The following is a 22,544-nucleotide window of genomic DNA, read 5'->3' on the forward strand; positions in this document are numbered from 1 at the left end:
GTTCAGAACCAGCCTGTGCAGCATAGTGAGACTCTATCTCTACAAAAAAGAATTTTTTTTAAAGTTTCACAAATGCTTCATGATGTTTTCCTCTGGCCTCATAGCTGTTAATATGAGCAACTTTGGGCACAAAAGATTTGCCTGGTATGCACTACTGATTATCTTACAATGGCCTGACTCCTTCACTGCAGAGAAACTACTTTTATGGATCATTTGGCCTGCCTCTTCACTATTCCATACAAAATTTAAAAGGTGTCCAAAGAAGAATTTCTCTCCAGGTCACTGAATTTTCACTCCCTCGTCATCACTCACTCTTCCTTCTATTTACTAGGAGCTCGTATCTTCATACTCAAAACACCTAGGTTTCCCTCTGAGTTACGAAAGTGTACAAATGCTCATGCTGCATGACTTGGCACGTGTGAACTTTTCAGTGCCACTTACAGCTGGATCTGATAAATTTGATAGCACACATAATCATTTTCATACTACATGTTAATTAGGGGGGTAAGGATTCCACTGAAATTACTATAATTAATATTAACTTATATAGCCAATCCAAGTTTCTCTTATTCTCATTTTCTTCTTCTGTGTCTGTAACCAGCTTTGTTATTAAAAGTTTTCCGTAAGAATCTTTTGTCATACAGACGTGGAGTGATAATTAGAGATTCTAGATCTATCTCCTAAATAGATGAGGTGGCATGCTTTATGGCTTCTATTATTGCCCCCTGAAAGGTTCTTCAAGAGCATGTCCATTTTTTCACTGCACCTGCTGACAGGCTGTGAATTGTCTCAACTAAAGGAGTGGTGTGTGGGTGTAAGCAGAAGTACCATTGTTTGGATGCTTTGGATCCTTACCATCTGTGTCTTTAGGCTTAGAGGAGAAGGAAGGCCCCAGAACTATTGCCAGAATAAACTGTAAATCCACCATATTAGAGCATGTTCTCTTTTTGTCAGCAATAGTAGGTTCAGTTCTTCCAAGAAAGCAGAGATCACATTTTCTTAAAACCACAGATACTTCCTTTGGATTTATTCTACAAACCACCCCATGTCCACGTTTTCCAAAATGGCGTAAGTAGGTTTGTATTCATGGCAACCTGGTAATTGGATATTAGCTCTGGGACAACGGGAAGACTCTTTCTTACCCCTCAGAAACGTCTCATAACTTGATGCATTGTTTCTGCAATTTCTCATTCTTTTCGTTCTCTCTCTCCTCTCTTTCTCTCTTTCATTCATTCTTGCTTTCTTTTTTCTTTCTCTCTCCCTCCCTCTGTTTTTCTTTCTCTCACTCACTTGCTTGCTTGCTTTGTCAGGGTCTTGCTCTGTCGCGCATGCTAGAATGTGGTGATGTGATCACGGCTCGCTGTAGCCTTCATGTCCTGGGCTCAAATGAGATCCTTTCACCTCAGCCTCTCGAGTAGCTGGTTCCACAGACATGTGCCACCACACTCAGCTAATTTTAAAATTTTTTGTAGAGGCAGGGTCTCCCTATGTTGCCCAGGCTGGTCTCAAACTCCTGGTGCCAAGCAGTCCTCCCACCTCAGCCTCCCAATGTGCTGGGATTACCAGTGTCAGCCACTGCTTCCAGCATGAAATTCTTTCTGGAGGTGTGAAAATTGTCATTATATATTTTAGTCACAAGGCTTTAACAGACAAGGGTTGATTGAAATTGATTTACACTAAGCATGTTGATCGTTGTTACCATACCTTAATAATCCTATTGAGAGGAGACAGAAGGAAAAAATAGCCCATTTGATCATTTTGCCTACAGTTAGTCCTGTTCAGTTTCATTTTTGTATGACTACATAGAAAGTAATTTCTGTTCTACTTGTTGGAATTCATGCTTTGTAATGCAAAATTTGCCTCAACCCTATTCTAGCTGGATTATTACTTCTCATTAATCACTTATCTCAGGTTGTTTCTTCTATGTTCCATGTATTAGGGATCCCCAACCCCAGTGGCCTGTTAGGAATTAGGCCACACAGTGGGAGGTGAGTGTCAGAGCGAGTGATAGCAAGCATTACTGCCTGAGTTTTGCCTCCTGTCAGATCAGTGGTGGCATTAGATTCTCATAGGAGTGCAAACCCTTTTGTGAACTGTGCATGTGAGGGATCTAGGTTGTGTGCTTCATGTGAGAATCTAATGCCTGATGATCTGAAGTGTAAAAGTTTCGTCCTGAAACCACCCGCCACTCCTACCCTGCCCCGTAGAAAAACTGTCTTTCACCCTTTTCCATGAAACCTGTCCCTGCTGCCAAAAAGGTTGGGGACTGCTGCCGTATATCTTCTGTGGCACCATCCCAGACCTCATCATTCTTCTCAGGTTCTGTAAAGCCAATATGTTAAGGGTTGGGCCTCTCCCTGTAGCTTCTCCCTGAAACACCCTGGTCATCACTGTTGCCAGACCTTTCAAGAATCCATGATCTGAGCATCCGCTATATTCCTGTTTCAGTTATTTATTGCTATGTAAACTATGTAACTACCCTTGAAGTTAGTCGTTTAAAACCTCAGTCATTTTATTATCTGTCATGATGCTGCAGTGAGGAACTTGGGCAGGCTTAGCTGGCAAAATGTGCTCCATGTCGCATTGACCAGAGTCACTCAGTACTACCTCATGGCTGGGCTATTATAGAGGGCCAGAGACAACTTCATTTATATGCCTATGCCTAGGCTGAGATGGCTACCATCACTCTCTGTACATCCTTTCTAAGAAGCAGGTGTAAGGTGGTCTCCAGGAGTAGTTGGACTTTTTACAAAGCTTAGAACTTTGAGAGAAGAATGTCACAAGCAGCAAGGAGGGGGATCTGCCAGTGGCTTATGACTTGGAGCCCCAAACTGACACAGCATAATTTCTGCCCTACTCTACTGGTGAAATGTTCTGTCCAAATTCAAGGTAAGGGGACACAGAGCACAGCTCAAGGTAGAAGATGTGCCACCTTAACCCACCACAGTCTGCTCTCTTATCATAAATTGTATACCTTTCCCCCACTGAAAAATAGATCTCTCATGACTTTATCTCATTATCATATCAAGCTGAGGTTGGAAGTCTTATGTAAATCAGGTCCACGTACAGATGAGGCTCTTTAGGAGTGATTCCTATTTACCTATTTACAGCTTCTTGAATGCTGATACTGTAATTTGAAGATTTTCTGGACTAGTATAACAGGAGTGAGACACATCAAGGTTAACTGTACTCCGTTCAAGGAGGGTTTGAATTGAAGACATAAAACAGTCATACTTCATGGTAAATTTGAAATCTAGCCAGGCACACATTTCCAGTTCCTTCATCAGGGCCCAGTCCTACTCGCAGAATTGTTCTCCACACAGTTTGACTCGGCCCTCTGGGCTTTCAGTTTTTTCTTCTGAGTCTTTTTCCTTTTCCATTAAAAAATTAGCAGAGTTTTGCTTGTTGGCCTGCATTCTACTTTTAGGCCCAGTTTATATTCTTTCTACTTCAGTTCAAGGTATTATACCTTTTTAAGAACTTTGTGGGAATTCTGTGTTTAAAATGTAATCCCCACTTTGGGAGGCTGAGGTGGGCAGATCATTTGAGGGATGTCAGGAGTTCAAGACCAGCCTGGCCAACATGGTGAAACCCCATGTCTACTAAAAATACAAAAATTAAGCCAGTCGTAGTGACAAGTGCCTGTAGTCCCAGCTACTTGGGAGGCTGAGGCATGAGAATCACTTGAACCTGGGAGGCGGAGGTTTCAATGATCTGAGATCACGCCACTGCATTCCAGCCTGGGGACAGAGTGAGACTCTGTCTCAAAAAAAAAAAAAGTAATTCCCGTTAGACAAAAGCCACACCTATATTTTCTTGCCTACATAGTTCCCTTTTTGCCCTAGTCTTAGTTAAGATGTTATGAGAACAAAGCCCTCAATTTTTGCCTAGTCTTAGTTAAGATGTTATGAGAACAAAGCCCTTAATTTTTGGATCCCTTTTTGTCTAGTTGGAGGGATCTTAGATTTGTAACTTCAGTAATGATGATACAAAGAAATTGAGAGGTGAACTCGTAGAGGTGACACAGAAAACTAGTTTAAAACTAGGGACAGTGGTTAAAAACAAATATTTCAGCACAGTGATATGAACTAGGCAGAAAACAAAAGCAGAGGCAGTTATTCCTGAAAGATCATAAAGAGCTTGGTTAGGAAATTGTGGGAAAAGTCAAGTGTCCAAACATGGGAGTTCAGAAAGAAAGGAAAGAGTGATGTAGGCAGAATAAAAATAAATATTGGCTGTGTGAAAACTTTCCAAATTTGATGAAAACTTTAACTTCCAGACCTAAGAAGCTCAATAAAAGAATATATATATATATAGGAGACATGCTGTAAAGATGTTTAGACCCAACACAGTGGCTCACAGCATAAGCCCAGCACTTTGGGAAGCTGAGGCAGGAGGATTGCTTGAGGCCAGGAGTTAGAGACCAACCTGGGCAACAGAGAGAGACCCTGTCTCTACAAATAAAGTTTTTAAAAGTTGGCCATGCATGGTCGTGTAATGCCTATAATCCTACCTACTCGGGAGGCTGAGGCAGGAGGATCTCTTGAGCCGAGGAGTTTGAGGTTACTGCGAGCTGTGATTTCACCAGTGCACTTTATCCTGGGCGACAGTGAGACCCTGTCTCAAAAAAACATCTAAAAGATGCTTAGAGGCCCTCATGTCTAGTAGAAAGGTCTAAGGCATATACTCAAGACTCTTAGAAGTCCTACTATAAATACCATTCAAAAAGCTTTATAGCTGCACCTTGAGCTATTTACCTTCAGGTCATCCTTTGCTGGTAGTGCTCTGGATTGGATCTTTCTCCCAAAGCCATTTCTTAGCTTCATACTCTGCTGGAAGGAACCAGACATGAGAAATAATATTTTATTCAAACCCTGCTTTTTCATATTTCCTCTAAATTCTGCCTGAAAACCTAATAGTTTTTCTTTACTTCCATGTTCTTCTACCTGCTTACAATAAAATAGAAAAAGAATTTTTCCATTCCGCCTGGAAATGCCCCAACCATATCCTCAAGTGTATTAATTACCCTTTCTATTTCCATATGACTAGAGATGATGGTGTTTCCAAAAGTTGTGCTACTAGATAATAAAGATCTACTTCTTCAACCTTCAATACTGTTTTCCTCTCTTTACATACCTACTGATGGTTTTCTTAAAGCCCTTTCAGCTTACACCCACTATGTGGTCCCAGAGCCAAAGAGGAGCATTTTAGGTTTCTGTTACAAAAGCTCCCCATTTCCAGATAACCAAATTATTTTACAATAGCAAAATTGAGTAGTTTAAAACATAACAATTTTATTAAATCTCATAATTTTGTTAAATTTTAACACCGAACAGCTGGGCAGTTCTGTTTCATGTATCAGTTGAGTCATTTAGCAGTATTAACTTCATAGGTAGGTTTGTGTAGGTCTGAGACGGCTTCATTAGAATCCTAGTCCTTGGCAGGGGTAACAGGTTTTTTTCCGCTCCATGTAGTCTCAGAATTTCTCTTTATGGTGTTTCCAGCAGGGTGATCATACTTTGTACATGGCAACTTGAGACCCCCAGAGAGAACATTCCAAGAACAGGACATGAAAGTTTCCAGGATTGTAAGGCCTGGGCTTAGAAAAGGCTACCACTAATTTTTATTGGGCAAGGCAGAGAGCCTGTCTTGATCTGCCTCTTAATGAAATAAAGGCCAGTGAACTTGTGGCTATCTTTAATCTACCACAAGTCCCTTCTAAGAATTACCCAGGAAAGTATCCACTGAAGTATCAGTTATTCCAAAGATGCACTGGAAAATAATTCATGGGCCTTTGGGTTTGGAATTTAAATTTTTGGTTCCAGCTCTGCCATTTACTAGTCTCTTTTTTCTTTTTCTTTCTTTCTTTTTTTTCTTTTTTTTTTTTTTTTTTTTGAGACGGAGTCTCGCGCTGTGTCACCCAGGCTGGAGTGCAGTGGCGCGATCTCAGCTCACTGCAAGCTCCGCCTCCCAGGTTCAGGCCATTCTCCTGCCTCAGCCTCCGAGTAGCTGGGACTACAGGCGCCCGCCACCACGCCCGGCTAGTTTTTTGTATTTTTAGTAGAGACAGGGTTTCACCATGTTAGCCAGGATGGTCTCGATCTCCTGACCTCGTGATCCGCCCGCCTCGGCCTCCCAAAGTGCTGGGATTACAGGCTTGAGCCACCGCGCCCGGCCCTTTTTTCTTTTTTTTTTAAAGACAGGGTTTCGCCAGGCACAGTGGCTCACGCCTGTAATCCCATCCCTTTGGGAGCATCACTTTGGGAGGCTGAGGCAGGCAGATCATGTCTCTACTAAAAAGACAAAAATTAGCCGGGCTTGGTGGTGGGCGCCTGTAATCCCAGCTATTCGGGAGACTGCGGCAGGAGTGTCACTGGAACCTGGAAGGTGGAGGTTACAGTGAGTCGAGATTACGCTACTGCACTCCAGCCTGGGCGACAAAGCTAGACTCTGTCTGAAAAAAAAAAAAAAAAAGACGGGGCTCGCTCTGTCACTTAGGCTGGAAATGCTGTGGCAAGATCACAGCTCACTGCAGCCTCAAACTCGCAGACTCACATGATCCTTCCTCCTCAGCCTCCTGAGTAGCTGGGACTATAGGAATGTGCCACCATTCCTGGCTAATTTTTTTTATTTTTTTGTAGAACGGGGTCTCATGTTGCCCTGGTCTCAAACTCCTGGTCTCAAGCGATTCTCCTGCCTCAGCCTTCCAAAACACTGGAATTACAGATGTGGGCAACTGCAACTGGCGTGTTTTCAGTGAACTTCTTGGTGATACAAATGTTTTTAATTTGATGAGGTCCAACCTAATTTTCTCTTTTATTGTTTGTGCTCTTTACATGTCTCGAAATCTTTGGCTTAACCTAAGATCATTTAGATATACTTTGTTTTTTCTTCTAAGAATTTTTTATTATATACTTTTATATTTAGATCTGTGATCCACTAAGTCAATTTTTGTGGGTGATGTGAGATAGGAGTCTAAATTCATTCTTTTGTATTTGAATATTCAGTTTTCCCAGCTCCATTTGTTGACCTACCCCAACCCACCTTTAAACTTTTATTATGAAAGTATTGTGGCCGGGCGCGGTGGCTCAAGCCTGTAATCCCAGCACTTTGGGAGGCCGAGACGGGCGGATCACGAGGTCAGAAGATCAAGACCATCCTGGCTAACACGGTGAAACCCCGTCTCTACTAAAAAAAATACAAAAAACTAGCCGGGCGAGGTGGCGGGCGCCTGTAGTCCCAGCTACTCGGGAGGCTGAGGCAGGAGAATGGCGTGAACCCGGGAGGCGGAGCTTGCAGTGAGCTGAGATCCGGCCACTGCACTCCAGGCCTGGGTGACAGAGCGAGACTCCGTCTCAAAAAAAAAAAAAAAGAAAGTATTAAAATATATATAGAAGCAGACTGGGCACGGTGGTTCATGCCGGTAATCCCAGCACTTGGGGAGGCCGAGACAGGCAGATCATTTGAGCTCAGGAGTTTGAGACTAGCCTGGGCAACCTGGCAAAACCCTGTTTCTACCAAAAATACAAGTTAGCTGGGTGTGGTGGTGTGCGCCTGTAGTCCCAGCTACTTGGGAGGCTGGTCTTTTTTCCTTTCTTTTTTTAAATTGTAAAAATAAAATAAAAATAAAGAAGGGATTTTGCCATGTTGGCCAAGTTGGTATCAAACTCCTAGCCTCGAGTGATCCACCCACCTCGGCTTCCTGAAGTGCTGGGATTAGAGGCATGAGCCATAGCACCTGCCCAGATTCTGTCTTTAAAAAAAAGAAAGAAAAAGAAATTTTAAAAAAAGAATATATACAGAAGTAGACAAAGTAGTAAAATGAGTCTCTGTGTACACATTATCTAGCTTTGGTTATCAAGTTCTTACCAGTCTTGTTTCATTTGTCTCATTTTATTTTCTGAGAAAGTGTCTTGCTCTGTCGCCTAGGCTGGAGTGCTGTGGCGCGGTCTTGGCTCACCACAGCCTCCGCCTCCTGTGATTACAAGTGTGTGCCACTACATCCAGCTAATGTTTTTTTTTGTTTTGTTTTGTTTTGTATTTTTAGTACAGGCAGGGTTTTACTATGTTGGCCAGGCTGGTTTTGAACTCCTGGCCTTCTGTGATCCACCCACCTTCTCAAAGTGCTTGGATTATAGGCATAGGCATGAGCTTCTGTGCCCAGCCTCAGTTTATTTTTGAATCATTGCTTGCCCTATAAACTCAGAGTTTCTTTCTTAGGTTGAGTCTGTGACTTTTGAATCTAAGGTCTTTTTACCTTTTTCTGATACTACATTACTTGAGCTAGAACACATACCTCAGTAGCATGTGTAGGAAGTGAACTTTTTAGTCCTTGATTTCAGGAATGTCTGTTCTATATTCACACTGTTACAGGTTGCTGTACAGGAAATTCTAGTTTGAAATTCATTAGCTCTGAGTTGAAAGGCATTTTACCATTATTTTCAACATCTGATATTACTCTTAAGAAGTCTGATACAGTCCAATTTTTGGGGTAACCTGTTTTTTTGGGACGGTGCCTTTCCAAAAGCTTGTAGGATTGTCTATGTCTTGTGTTCTTAAAACTTCAGTAATGTTTCTTGCTATGGATCTTTTTAATTTTTTTGATACTTGCTGCCTACCCGCTTTTTTTTTTTTTTTTTTTTTTTTTTTTTGAGATGGAGTCTTGCTCTGCCACCAGGCTGGAGTGCAGTGGAGGGATCTCAGCTCACTGCAACCTCTGCCTCCTGGCTTTAAGCGATTCTTATGCCTCAGCCTCCCAAGTAACTGGGATTACAGATGTGCACCACCACGCCCAGCTAATTTTTTTATTTTTAGTAGAGACAGGGTTTTTGCTCTGTTGGCCAGGCTGGTCTCCAACTCCTGATCTCATGTGATCTGCCCACCTAGGCTGCCCAAAGTGCTGATGTTGCAGGCGTGAGCCACCACGGCTGACCAGTGACCTGCAGTTTTAAAAGGAAATCTTTTCGTATTATTTTATTGAATAATACTTGAAGACCCTATTTTCGTATTATTTTATGAATAACACTTGAGGACCCCCTTTCCACCTACCACCCTCCCCCCCAGTTCCTGCATAAATCTCAAAAAAAAAAAAAAAACAGAAACATTTTCTTTCAAACCAGCTGAGTTCTAGGAGTCACATTCTCATAAAAATAGACCAGAAATTGATAACATTATTATCTTCAAAGGAAGAGTTATTGATGTATAGCTGACAGAAGTAAGAAGGAGACCTACTTTTTATTTTATACCTGTTTGTAACTTTTCAGTTTATATCATGTGCATAAATTTTTTTGTTCAAAAATATAAATTGTATAACATTGTACAGTGATAATGGCTTGAGTTACATAATTGTTTAAAGTTTTGGTGTCATTGATGTAGCTCATTGTAGTTTAGGGTGGCACACATGATCATTAATAGCTATAAAACCTCATTGTCACCTCTTGTCTACATTTCTGAATCTTTCTGCAAATGGGTCTCCATATCTGTAAAACTACAGTTTTTATTTTCAACTGTAGATGAACAAAAAACTAGGCTTTCGTCGAAGTGTTAGGTCTCAGCGTAGTTCCCAAAAGCCTATATTAAGTTCCTCTTGCATGGTTGCTCCTAGGTTCTATAGGAAACCTAAGATCATTAAGAGATCAGTAAAGTAGCCGCTCCATGCTGTTTCTTAAGACCTTGGGAAGATGCGTACTGTGACATGCACAGCTGTGGCATGTCACAGCTACTCAGGAGGCTTAGGCAGAAGGATCACTTCAGCCCAGGAGTTGGAGGCCAGCCTGAGCAACATAGGTTTGTTTTTTTTTTTTTTAATGACCCTGCTGCTGCTGCTGCTGCTGCTTTTTTTTTTTTTTTTTAAAGCCTTGTGCAGAAGCAAGATAAACACATAAATTCAGCAGGCATAATAAAAGTGAATGAAAAATGGTGCTGGGAGTTTGTTGGGGAAGTTCTTGGAAGTCTGTAGAGGGTGGGATTGATTACTGGCTAGTAGTTAGGGTCTTAAGCAGATACAAGTAATGTGGCATCTTCCTCTTTGTGCTGTTGAGTTGGCAAGAAGCATGAGTGGGAGTCACCATCGGTCTTGCGGAAAGGAGTGGTAGTCTTCCAGAGTACCTTTCTGTTTAGTACTGTATTTATTTTTCCAGCTATGGATCTGGACCTGGAATTACAGGTGAAATATTGTTTTCCCTTTTGTTTCCACACGTGAGGTCTGCTCACCAAAGAGAAGGGAGAGGCTTTTGTAAGAGTGTCAGGTGCTGAGGAGATCACTGCCTGCCTGCCTGCCTGCCTGCCTACCCGTGGAAAAGTCTTAGGGAGGAAAGGATAGTGAGGGGACAGACCGAGTGCCACGATGGGATGGTAGGTGGCAAAGTACCTCCTGTCCTCATCTTTGGCCCATCAGGGTCCTAGTTTGCCCTCTCCTTCTTGATAGGCCTTTTGAAGGTAGTAGTTTACCACATGAGGCATTTCCTTTAATCTTTTAAGGGTTGGTTTATCTGTATAAGGACCAGAAATTCAGAGACGTTATTTTAGATTGAAATAAATGTTTAGTAGAAACGTACAAAGGAGACATATAGGGTACCATTGTAAATTATATAATCTCCACTTTGCATATTGTCAGCATTTTCTTAATGTTCTTTAAGCAAAGGTTTACCTAAATAGCTTGAATGATCTTTACCCTTAGCACCTGGCTGCAGTGGAAGAAAGAAAGATCAAGTCCCTGGTAGCTCTGTTGGTTGAGACACAAATGAAGAAACTAGAGATCAAACTTCGACATTTTGAAGAGCTGGAAACTATCATGGACAGAGAGAAAGAAGCTGTAAGTATTTGGAATTTTATAGTGGCTTTTTCATGATTAAACCTTGGTCACTTTTCACAAAACACAAGTTAGGTAAAATAAATGGTAGCCTGTTCTCTTGGTCTCCATGGCTAACTTCTGTCCTTTTTCCTATGTTTGATTTGCCATTTCAAAAGGATTATTAGCCAGTGATGTTAAGTAGAAGGTACTCTGTTAACTTTCTAAAGCTAATTCTCTAAATCTCAGCTTCTTGTACATGTTGGCTGTGAAGATACATGATGATATTAAATTCTTCCTTCTACAAAACTTAGAGTTTTATTTCATTACCTATTTGTTACCAATAAAGTAGAAACTGTATAATTCCATTTTCTGATTCAGGGATTTTTTCTTTTTTTCTTTTTTCTTTTTTTTTTTAAGTTTTAATTTTTATTTCAGATTCAGAGGTACTTGTGTGGGTTTGTTACATGGCTATATTGTATGATGCTTAGGTTTAGGCTTCTATTGAAGCTGTCACCCAAATAGTTAACATAGTACCCAATATGTAGCTTTTCGGTCTTTCACCCTTTTCTCCTCTTCCCCTTTTGGAGTCACCATTGTCTATTGTTTCCATCTTTATGTCTGTATATACCCAGTGTTTAGCACCTACTTAAAACTGAGAATATGGCCGGGTGCGGTGGCTCAAGCCTGTAATCCCAGCACTTTGGGAGGCCGAGACGGGTGGATCACGAGGTCAGGAGATCGAGACCATCCTGGCTAACACGGTGAAACCCCGTCTATACTGAAAAATACAAAAAACTAGCCGGGCGAGGTGGCGGGTGCCTGTAGTCCCAGCTACTCGGGAGACTGAGGCAGGAGAATGGCATAAACCCAGGAGGCGGAGCTTGCAGTGAGCTGAGATCCGGCCACTGCACTCCAGCCCGGGCCACAGAGTGAGACTCTGTCTCAAAAAATTAAAAAAAAAAAAAAAAAAAACAGAATATGTGGCATTTTTTGTTTCTGGGTTAATTCACTTAGAATAATGGCCTCCAGCTGAATCTATGGTGGTGCAAGGGACATAATTTCATTCTTTTTTTTTAATGGCTGTGTAGTATTTCATAATGTATATGTACCACATTTTCTTTGTCCAATCCACTGTTGATGGGCACCTAGTTTGATTTCACATCTTTGCTATTGCGAATGGAGCTGCAGTAAGCATGCACATGCAGGTGCATTTTTGGTAAATTGATGTATTTTCCTTTTTTCTTTCTGAGACAGAGTCTCACCCTGTTACCAGGCTGGAGTGCAGTGGCACAATCTCAGCTCACTGCAGTCTCTGCCTCCCGGGTTCAAGCAATTCCCCTGTCTCAGCCTCCATAGTAGCTGGGACTACAGGCACGTGCCACCATGCCCAGCTAATTTTTGCATTTTTAGTAGAGATGGAGTTTCACATGTTGGCCAGGATGGTCTCTATCTCTTGACCCCATGATCTGCCCACCTCAGCCTCCCAAAGGGCTGGGATTACAGGCATGAGCCACCATGCCCGGCCGAACAATTTATTTTCTTTTGGGTATATACCCAGTGATGGGATTACTGGGTTAAATAGTAGTATAGTTGAATAATATTTTTATTTCTTTGAGAAACCTCCAAACTGCTTTCCACACTGAACTAATGTACGGTCTCATCAGCAGTATGTAAGTGTTCAGAGATTTTCTTGATTCCCTGACTTCTTCAAAATAAATACTAGAAAGTAGAACTTAATCTCATCTTGAGTTAGGAACCATATTTTCTCTTATCTTCCCTCAGATCCATCCTTGGGCTTTCTCACACTTCTCTTCCCTCTCCTATACTGAATGGTAACTGAAATTAGGCCCATCTGGAGTCTTGTACCTAGCATTCCCTGGAACAGAAATTTTTGACATAAGGTCATGGCCCAAACAGGGCCAAGAGAATTATGAAAAGGGCCAAAAGTGAGAGTGGAAGTCATAGAAAGTAAGAAATTTAGAAGCAGAGAAGCATTTGGTTATCTTGGGAGAAGTTCTAGAGAAAAAGAGATTAAGTAAGCTCTTTGTGGGAAAAAAAACAATTTTTTTTTTTTTTTGAAACGGAATCTTACTGTGTCACTCAGGCTGGAGTGCAGTGGCATGATCTCAGCTCACCACAACCTCCACCTTCCAGGTTCAAGTGATTCTCCTGCCTTAGTCTCCCGAGTAGCTGGGATTATAGCCATGCACCACCACGCCCAGCTAATTTTTTGTTTTTTTAGTAGAGACAGGGTTTCACTGTGTTGCCCAGGCTGGTCTTGAACTCCTGAGCTCAGGCAATCTGCGTGCCTCAGCCACCCAAAGTGCTAGGATTACAGGCGTGAGCCACTACACCTGGCCAAAAATACATTTTTTTGAGTTGACTGGAGAAAGAATTAGTGACTCCCTAAGCATGGGCTAAATTTGAGCATTTAGTTAGGGCTTTTTCCCTCTGACTATTTTGACTTTTTTATCTACATATGAGATTCTGACTCCAAATGGTAGAACTTTGAAAAGAAATTATTCCAGAATACTGATCATTTTAGGATCACTGTTTACATTTGCCTAAGTATCTTCTTGCATTATTTAAAGTGTTTCTTAGTGGCCAATCTAAGCAAGTCCTCTGTTGAACTCCTCATGATGAGTAGCCCAGTACCTGTCACCATAGCCCTATCCATTTTGTCCTAAGACCATCTGGCCCTATGGGTAGGAAGAAGCTGCTTCAGTAGCTCTCCTACCCCAGCTCTATACCACCCCACCCTCAGTTCCCTGATTAGGAAGGAGCCTAATCAGAGACTTACTGTGCCTCTCACTCCATGCTCTACATCTGTCATTGAGCTTTTGTCTATGTAAGCATCTCTCACACCATTGACCCTCTCCTGCCCTGGGAGCTCATGAGACCTCTGTTTCATCTCTGTCACCCTCTGTGTATGCTGGACCAAATGTAGGCTTCCTTCACAGCCTTACTCTCCTTGCCACCTGTTTGCTTTCTGCTTCTCTGGCCAAGAAGGCCCTTTGCCCCACTTTTTGCCTACCTCCTGCATTCCTCAGCTATGGGTGGCATGGCCTTCACATTTACTGCTATGGCAGTCTCAGAAAGCACTTAATTGTACTGTAATCACCAGTTCATGTGTTCGCATTTCTGTACCAGAGTGTATACTTTTTGAGGGTAGGGACTTAATCAGATGTCTTTTTTAACACAGAAGTAGCACATCAGAGGCCCTTACTTAAATGAGTGTGTGCCAGCATTGTTGGCATAGTTGGGAAAGTGGAAAGGGTAATCCACCCTTAAAGACTTAGTTTAATGGGAGAAACAGTCAACAAATAATGACAATACAGTATGCTTGTATAGTACAGCAGTTGTACAGATGGTGCTATGGGAACAGAAAGGAGGCATCCCCAGGAGATGGGGAGAGGGAGAAGTTATCAGAGAAAATGTCCTACAGGTGGAGCTTTGGGGGATGAGTCTTTGTGTTTATCTTTCTCTTATAAGCTTCCCTTTTGACATTTTACGGATTTTCTTAGAGGACCTGGAGTAATAGGGGGGCTGTAATATAGTGGAGTGGATTATTGGTATATGCAGAATTCAAATGATGGTTGGGTAGATCCCACTGGCAACAAGACGTCTTGCTGTCATTTGCAAAGTGTAAGTGATCCATTAATCTTGAATATTGAGGCGACCCTGAGCACTTAAATAATATATCTAGTTTGGCAGGGAGCTCTTTCCTCAGCACTAAGTTGCTTTGTCTTCAAAGAATGAACCTGCTGGTCCCCCAGTTTTTTAAACCTTCTGATGCACCCGTTGTCTGTCCCCTAAGAATAGCAGAGTTCGTATCCCCTTTCCACTTCTATCCACTGGCCCCCAGACACCAAGGGGCAATGTGTAACTGCTCCACTTCTCTCAGGCCTGCAGAAGTTTCCTTGTGTGGTGTATATTTTTTAAATAACTGCTTAAATTATGTAACTTCACTATTTTTTCTCTTTTGACTTGTTTTGGGGGGGACAGGGCTCACTCTGTTGCCCAGGCTGGAGTATAGTGGTGCAGTCATAGCTCACTGCAGCCACAAACTCCTGGGACTCAAGTGATCCTCCCTCCTCAGTCTCCCAAGCAGCTGGGATTACAGGCGTGAGACACTGTGACCAGCTAATTTTTTTTTTTTTTTTTAAATAGAGACAGGATCTTGCCATGTTGCCCAGGCTGGTCTCAAACTCCTGGCCTCAAGCAATCCTCCTGCCTCCTCCTCCCAAGGGGTTTGAGTTACAGACATGAGCTGCTGTGTCCAGCTTTTTGACTTTTAACAAATGTTGCTTTCTAATCAGATCACACACAATATTTCATAAATATTTTCTGAATAAAACAACACAGCTGAAAATGTTGCAAAAATACTCTCCAGACTCCATCCCAATACACAAGGCTGCTATGCTTGAATTCTTTCATGGTCGACCGTTATTTTGTTTTTTGTTTTTTGTTTTTTTGAGATGGAGTCTCGCTCTGTCGCCCAGGCTGGAGTGCAGTGGCCGGATCTCAGCTCACTGCAAGCTGCGCCTCCTGGGTTTACAGCATTCTCCTGCCTCAGCCTCCCAAGTAGCTGGGACTACAGGCGCCCACCACCTCGCCTGGCTAGTTTTTTGTATTTTTCAGTAGAGACAGGGTTTCACCGGCTTAGCCAGGATGGTCTCGATCTCCTGACCTCATGATCCGCCCATCTTGACCTCCCAAAGTGCTGCGATTACAGGCTTGAGCCACCGCACCCGGCCAACCATTATTTTCTTAATCAGCATTTAATGTCAGCTGTTTGTGGCAGGAAAATTCTTTGAGACAGTCCTTACCCCTACTGAATGAATGTCAGTAATCCAACTGTATTAGTTATAAATTGCTATGGTTTCTAAGCGATTCAAAAAAGTTAAGAGTATGAAAAATCACCCAAAATGGGAGCTGTAATGTTCTTTATAATGTAAACATGCAAGTCACATCCGTTCTGCCACATCCTGTTGGTTGCACAGACCAACTCTGGATCTGGGGTAGGTGAAAGTTTTCAGTGGAGACGGTGTAAATATTAGAAAGCAGGATTGTTGGCAACCAGCTTAGAGACTCGTTCTCAGACCAACAAAAATGGGTCATTTGAACTTCAAAATGCCACCCGTTCATTTTGTGTATAATTAAGACATAACCTCTTTCTCACCCTAGCACTAACATCCTATCCTTCCCTGTGGGAAGCAAAGCTATGAATGTTTTTCTACTGATGATTTCCACACAGAATTCTTTTGAAAATTGAGAGAAGTATGACATATGCCTTGGCACAGTGTCTAGCACATACATAGTGTTTGGTAAATATACGCCTCCCATTATGCAAACCAGTAATCAACAAATATATAGAAAATTCTTAAGATTCATAAGCCGGCCGGGCACAGTGGCTCATGCCTGTAATCCCAGCACTTTGGGACGCCGAGGCGGGTGGATCACAGGGTCAGGAGATCGAGACCATCCTGGCTAACACGGTGAAACCCCATCTGTACTAAACATATAAAAAAAATTAGCTGGGCGTGGTGGCAGGCACCTGTAGTCCCAGCTACTCGGGAGGCTGAGGCAGGAGAATGGCGTGAACCTGGGAGGCGGAGGTTGCAGTGAGCCGAGATCACGCCACTGCACTCCAGCCTGGGTGAGAGAGCGAGACTCCATCTCAAAAAAAAAAAAAAAAAAAAAGATTCATAAGCTATTGTTGGCCTTGTGAGCATTTATTGGGTCAGTTACTATGCCAAAGCACTTTAAATGGATTTACTCAGTTTATTTCCCGGCAAACTATGTGAGGAAGCCACAAGCAAGAAAATAATGTTTGCTTTGAATCCCCTTATTCAAGAATCCAGCAGTGATGTTGGATGACAACATAAGCCACTTCTTTGTTAGCCCTTCTTACATTCCAGACTGGAGCTTAAACCTGGTAGGTTGTGTACCTCAGATTACATGAGTCAGAAATGACAGAGCCAGATATCAAACCTGTTTGTTCTGCTCTCTGTATTTATCTAGTACTTCATAATTTATAAAGAAATGAGCTTTTGCTATTTCATTTTAACCTAGGGACTCTGAGATATATATGCAGCTTCTGTCGTCCTTCTATTATGAATCAATAAAGTTGATACTCCAGACAGTGAATAGATCAGCTAGGAGTAGAGACACCTAACTCTCCACCTCCCACACTGCCTCAGTTCATTTTAGGGTGCACTCTTGCTCATCTTAACTCAGTAAGCAGTAGCTTTAGGATAACGTTTTCTTAAATGGAACGTTTCGTTTTGTTTAAATAGCAATGGGTTTCAGAAATTAAGACTCACAGTCAAATATAAAGCTTTTTTTTTTGTCTGATGACTTAAAGCCAGATGTTCTTTTTAGTCTTAAGTAATTGTAATTAGATGTAATCATATAAAAATTTCAGGGCCAGGCATGGTGGCTCATGCCTGTAATCCCAGCACTTCAGGAGACCAAGGCGGGAGGATCACCTGAGGTCAGGGGTTCGAGACCAGCCTAGTCAACATGGTGAAACCCCGTCTCTATTAAAAATGCAAAAATTAGCTGGGCGTGATGGCGGGCACCTATAATCCCAGCTACTTGGGAGGCTGAGGCAGGAGAATCACTTGAACCCGGGAGGCAGAGGTTGCAGCGTGCAGAGAGCAGAGATCATGCCATTGTACTCCAGCCTGGGTGATAATAGCAAAATTCTGTCTCAAAAAAAAAAAAAAAAAATCCCAATTTGTTATAGGTATCATGAACTCAGCTATAATTAGTAGCTATTCCAGCTTCCTCATATTTTAAAGTGTTAATATTAAAGGAAAGGCAGTTATGGAAGTTATAGAGTCTGTCAGGGAATTGGCATGAGAAAAGCACTCCAGTTCAGGGGAAGGTGTTGAGCTGCCAGTGAGTCTACCGCTTATTGCATCTGTAGACTGAGCAGCAGTCAACAGAGCAGGTTTCAGACATGGGTTGTGTTGTAGACTAGAACTACCTGGAGAGAATTGAAGAGGCTGGGCCCCACATAAGCCGTTTACATTTAAATGTTTTCTTTTAAAAGACACTCTCAGGCCATTGAGAATGGATCTATGAGCTGATTCCATTTATACCTTTTGGACTAAATGTTGTCTGTCTCTCTGAAGTTCATTTGGCTAGGTATAGAAATTTTATACCTTCAGAGGCTGGGTGCAGTGGTTCACGCCTGTAATCCCAGCACTTTGGGAGGATGAGGCGGGTGGATCACGTGATATCAGGAGCTCGAGACCATCCTGGCCAATATGGTGAAATCCCATCTCTACTAAAAATACAAAAATTAGGCAGGCGTGGTGGTGGGCGCCTGTAATTCCAGCTGTTAGGGAAGCTGAAGCAGGAGAATCCCTTGAACCCAGGAGGCAGAGGTTGCAGTGAGCTATGATCGCTCCATTGCACTCCAGGCTGGTCAATAAGAGCAAAACTCTGTCTTAAAAAAAAAAAAAAGAAACTGTCTACCTTCAGAAAAGAGGGACTGTTAGGGAACTCAAAGCTGTGAGAAACCCAGACTCTGTACTTAAGGAAGTTAAAGGATGGATGAGACATTGACACGAAACCAAATACAATGAGACGATGGGGCTATGAAAATTCAGAGAAAGGGGAGGTCTCATGGTCAGCTCAGATTATCAAGGTAAGGTTCCTGGAAGAGGAGGACTGATAATGATTTATAAGAAAGGTCCAGCTCTTGAAATATGAAAAGAATGATTGCTTAGGAGACTGGAGAATCAGCCTGCCTTGATAGTTTTTGTGGTGGATAAAATGATTTATTTGTTCATTTGCCAAATACTCACTGAGCATCTGCTGTCATCCAGGCATGTAGCTAGTGAGGATACAGTGGTAAATAAAACCCAGCAAAGATCTCTGCCTTGGTGGATCTCAAATATTTTGAAATCAGGAGTGAATTAAGGAAGTTATATAAGTAATAAGGTATATGCAGCATATATATAGGTATACATACAAACTTTGTGTGTATGTTATGGGCTGAGTCGGGGGAGATTAGGAGTGGCAGGGAAGGGATTTCTGTTTTGAGTGGTGTCATCAGATTAGGCCTTATTGAGAAACTGACAGTTGATGGGCAAGCACTTCCAGGTGCTGGAAACAGTGCAGAGGCCCTGAGGCAGGAGTATGACTGACATGTTCCAAAACAAGGGAGTAGGTGGGTGGGCTGGAGCATAAATGAGTCAAGGGAGTTAGGAGGATAAAGTCAAAGAGATCATGGTGACCAAGTCACAGAAATTCTTGAAAGCCGTCCAGAGGCCTTTTGCTTTACTCTAAAATGTGGAATAATTGAGGGACCTTAAGTTGAGGACTGAAGTGATCTTCCTTACAGTTTATCAGCAATCACTCTGTCTACTATGTAGAGAGAATAAATTATAAGGCAGCAAGGTCAGAATCAGGGAGACTGGGTGTGGAGGCTGTTAGGTTAATGCGTGTGAGATACGGTGGCTCGGACCAGGGTGTCAGCCATGAAAGTTAAGAGAAATGGTGAAGTTCTGGATGGATTTTGAAGATAGAGATAATGGGCTATCGGAAAAGTTTGTTATATTTTATGACAAACTAAGGAAGAAAGAACAGCAAAAAAGAATTTCATACTGTCCCAGGGTAATTATATTTAACTTTGTTTTCTGTGTATTTGTAGTAATTCATCTCTGTGCTGCTTGTCATACAATTGAATCTATTGTTCAACATTTGCTATTACATTAAAGGTAGTTTTATTTGAGATTAGAAAGCTGTACTCAGTAGCAGGTTCAGTTCTGAAGCAGAAAGACATGTGGCCTCATGAAGCAAGCACACTGCAACAAAGATAAAATGACCAGCCCACAATAATGATGCAGGCTCCCTTTTTTGATTTCTGCTTCCAGAAGTACACATGAAAGCAGCAAAACGCAATTACATTGTTTTCTTTTACCTCAGGTATAAAAAGGGATGGATATATCTGTTTTGGATTTGGGTTTTCTTCAGTGAATTTCTATCACTGATACAAAGCATTGAAAAGGAAGGTGTGATTATTTACTTTAGCTCTGAGGCTTCAAGTCTCAGCTGGTATTTCAGTCCTTGGCATTATAGATAAATTTTTGTGACCCTCACTGTCTTTTACTCTTTCCCACCCCCCTCCCTGCTTTATGCAAATAGAAGGGAGAAGAGCTTTGTGTGAACTTCAGCTGCACTTGCAGCTGTGTCTGTGTTTGGTGTCTTGGTGTTGAAAAGTGCTCTGTTGTGTTAGATTTTGCTCGGATACGGCTGCTTTATGCATATACAGTGAAGAGGGAGAGGAAGGCAGGGTTTTTGAAAGCAGGGGAAGTGGGGACTCAGGATGTGTCTTCAGAGCAGGGCCATAGGCTGCCTTGTATGAAAAACTGGGTTTGCTGGAGCCTATTTTTTTGTTATTAAAAAATATTTATGTGTGTACTTTAAATTTTCAAATCATAAATAAAAAGTTCTGGCCAGGTGCGGTGGCTCATGCCTGTGCACTTTAGGAGACCAACGCAGGTGGATCGCCTGAGGTCACGAGTTAAAGACCAGTCTGGCCAACATGGTGAAACCCCATGTTTACTAAAAATACAAAAATTAGCTGGTTGTGGTGGTGGGCCCCTGTATCCCAGCTACTTGGGAGGCTGAGGGAGGAGAATCGCTTGAACCTGGAAGGCGGCCACTGTACTCTAGCCTGGGCAACAGAGCGAGACTCCATCTCAAAAAAAAAAAAAAAGAGAAAAGTTCTCCTACTCCCAGTTTCATTTCTATGGATGATCACTGTTAATAGTTTGTATCTTTCAGAACATTTTAAATGTGTTTATACATGATCACAAAGTCATTTTTATATACTTGGATTATCTTATAAATATTTTTATTGCAACTTGTTTTTTTCCCCATTCAGGTTATCTTATGTAACTAAACATCAAAAAGAATGCCTTGATGACCATCCTTACACGTGCATACATACGGTATTTTAGGACAGTATTTCCAGATGCCTAATCACTGGTTCATTGGTTAAGTGCATTTAAAATATGACCAGTACTGGCAATTTTCCCTCAAAAATTCCTAGTTAACATTCTTTCTGATTGTCACAAAAGTGAATGCAGTCTTCAACTTGATTTAATAAAAATAAGATGTCTAGAACAAGAAAAGTTATTTTATTTGCATAATGAGGCCAGTACATGGTGGCAAGCTCTGCTGCATCTGCCCCAGAGCAGACATGGCCCTTGTGGAGCCAACTGGTAGCCTGTTATTTGGGCATTGCTCTCAATTCATAGGATCTGTTTAGCCCCACATTGGAACTTTTGGTTTAAACTGGGTTCTCTTTCAGGTTTATGTATGTGTTTAATCGCTTATCCTTACTAATTCTTCTAATTACTTTTTTTAAATTACCTTCTAAGTTTTAAAATGACAGATGAAACTCAGAAAATAAAGAGGATAATACAGGCTAGCTCATGTTGTAGGCAAGGAAAATTGGCCAATTTTTTCTTCCCAGCTTGGCCCTCTCATCTTATTAGTAGATTCTTTTTTTGTTTCCAAAGATAATACCTTGATATTAAGGTAAGCCCTCAAAGAAAGACTAGTTTGGTTAAAAACAGAACCCAAAATTCAGCTAGAGAATGCAGAGACCAAAATTTCTTTTTAGAGTCACTGCTCCCTCCAGTAGCAGTTCAGCTTCCTTATAAAGCATATCTTGACCTAAATTCCGTAGTTCTTACATAACGGTAGGACTACAGCCAAGCTGTTCAGACCAGTAGTCACTCAACAAAAACATAGATAAGAGGACGTTTTCTGGCTACCTCTTAAGCAAATTCAAGTCCTAAATTCCTAGAAAGAATGGTAAGAAGAAAGCAAAACCAAGGATCTGTAGCCAGAATATTTAGATTTCCCACCCCACCTTTTACAATCATTTTGCCTCTTACTTACTAATCTGTTTAGTCTTCCTGCAGAACTGGACTTCCAGAAGATTCTCTTGCTGTTTACATCTTACAGCTCCCTTCTCATCATGCACACAGGAAACTGAACCAGGCCAGGCTTTACCCTCCTCAGATCACCTTTCCCAGAAAATGAAGAGCCCACACTAGACTATTAGGACCAGTAGAACCCTGTCTTGCTTGTTCCTGGTAACCGTCAACCTCTCTCAAAATGTTTTGTTTCAGAAGATCTCCCTCTCCCTAAGGAAAGTCTACAAGCCAGTTACCAAAATCCAGGACATAAGCTATACCATTTACTCTTTTTATTTGTTCTCCTCTTCACCTGCTCGTGCGTCTTTTCTTCATACTGTGTTCATGGCCTGTCTTCCCACACCCCATCTGTCCATGGAAATACTCTAGTTGTTACTCCTATAACCAGTGATGCTTCTCACTCAGTTTCACAGGGATTTTCCCCAGTTGGCCCTCTGCCAAAGGCCCAGATTCTTAGGCTAATTCTCATGCTTATTCCATCTAGTTTTTGCAAATAATAGTGTGTAGTGTTTATCCACAGAACTGGCTGCCCCCAAAAGCAAAAATGTTCTACTTCCCTAACCTATTAAATGCATCAGAATAGTGCTATCTGACAGAAATATGTGAGCCATATATATAACTGAAATTTTCTAGTAACCAAATTAAAAACAGGTGAAATGATGTTCTACATAATTCAGTATATGTAAAACCTACATATATACATTGTTTCTATATGTAATCTATATGAACAATTTTTCTTTTTTTTTTCTTCTTTTTTCTTTCTTTCTTTTTTTTTTTTTTTTTTT

The 22,544-nt window shown here is 41.7% G+C and overlaps 1 protein-coding gene across 3 annotated transcripts in view; it reads left to right on the plus strand.

Moving 5' to 3' along the window:
- Nucleotides 1-22,544, plus strand: part of SMARCC1 (SWI/SNF related, matrix associated, actin dependent regulator of chromatin subfamily c member 1) — a 202,416-nt gene that overhangs the window by 154,209 nt on the left and 25,663 nt on the right. For all 3 annotated transcript variants that reach the window (XM_025374994.1, XM_025374993.1, XM_025374992.1), the window contains exon 25: nucleotides 10,679-10,813. In XM_025374994.1, coding sequence (XP_025230779.1) covers nucleotides 10,679-10,813 — 135 coding nt within the window. The remainder of the gene's footprint in view (nucleotides 1-10,678; nucleotides 10,814-22,544) is intronic.

This window comes from Theropithecus gelada, chromosome 2 (assembly GCF_003255815.1).
Source record: "Theropithecus gelada isolate Dixy chromosome 2, Tgel_1.0, whole genome shotgun sequence".
Classification (NCBI taxonomy): Eukaryota; Metazoa; Chordata; class Mammalia; order Primates; family Cercopithecidae; genus Theropithecus; species Theropithecus gelada.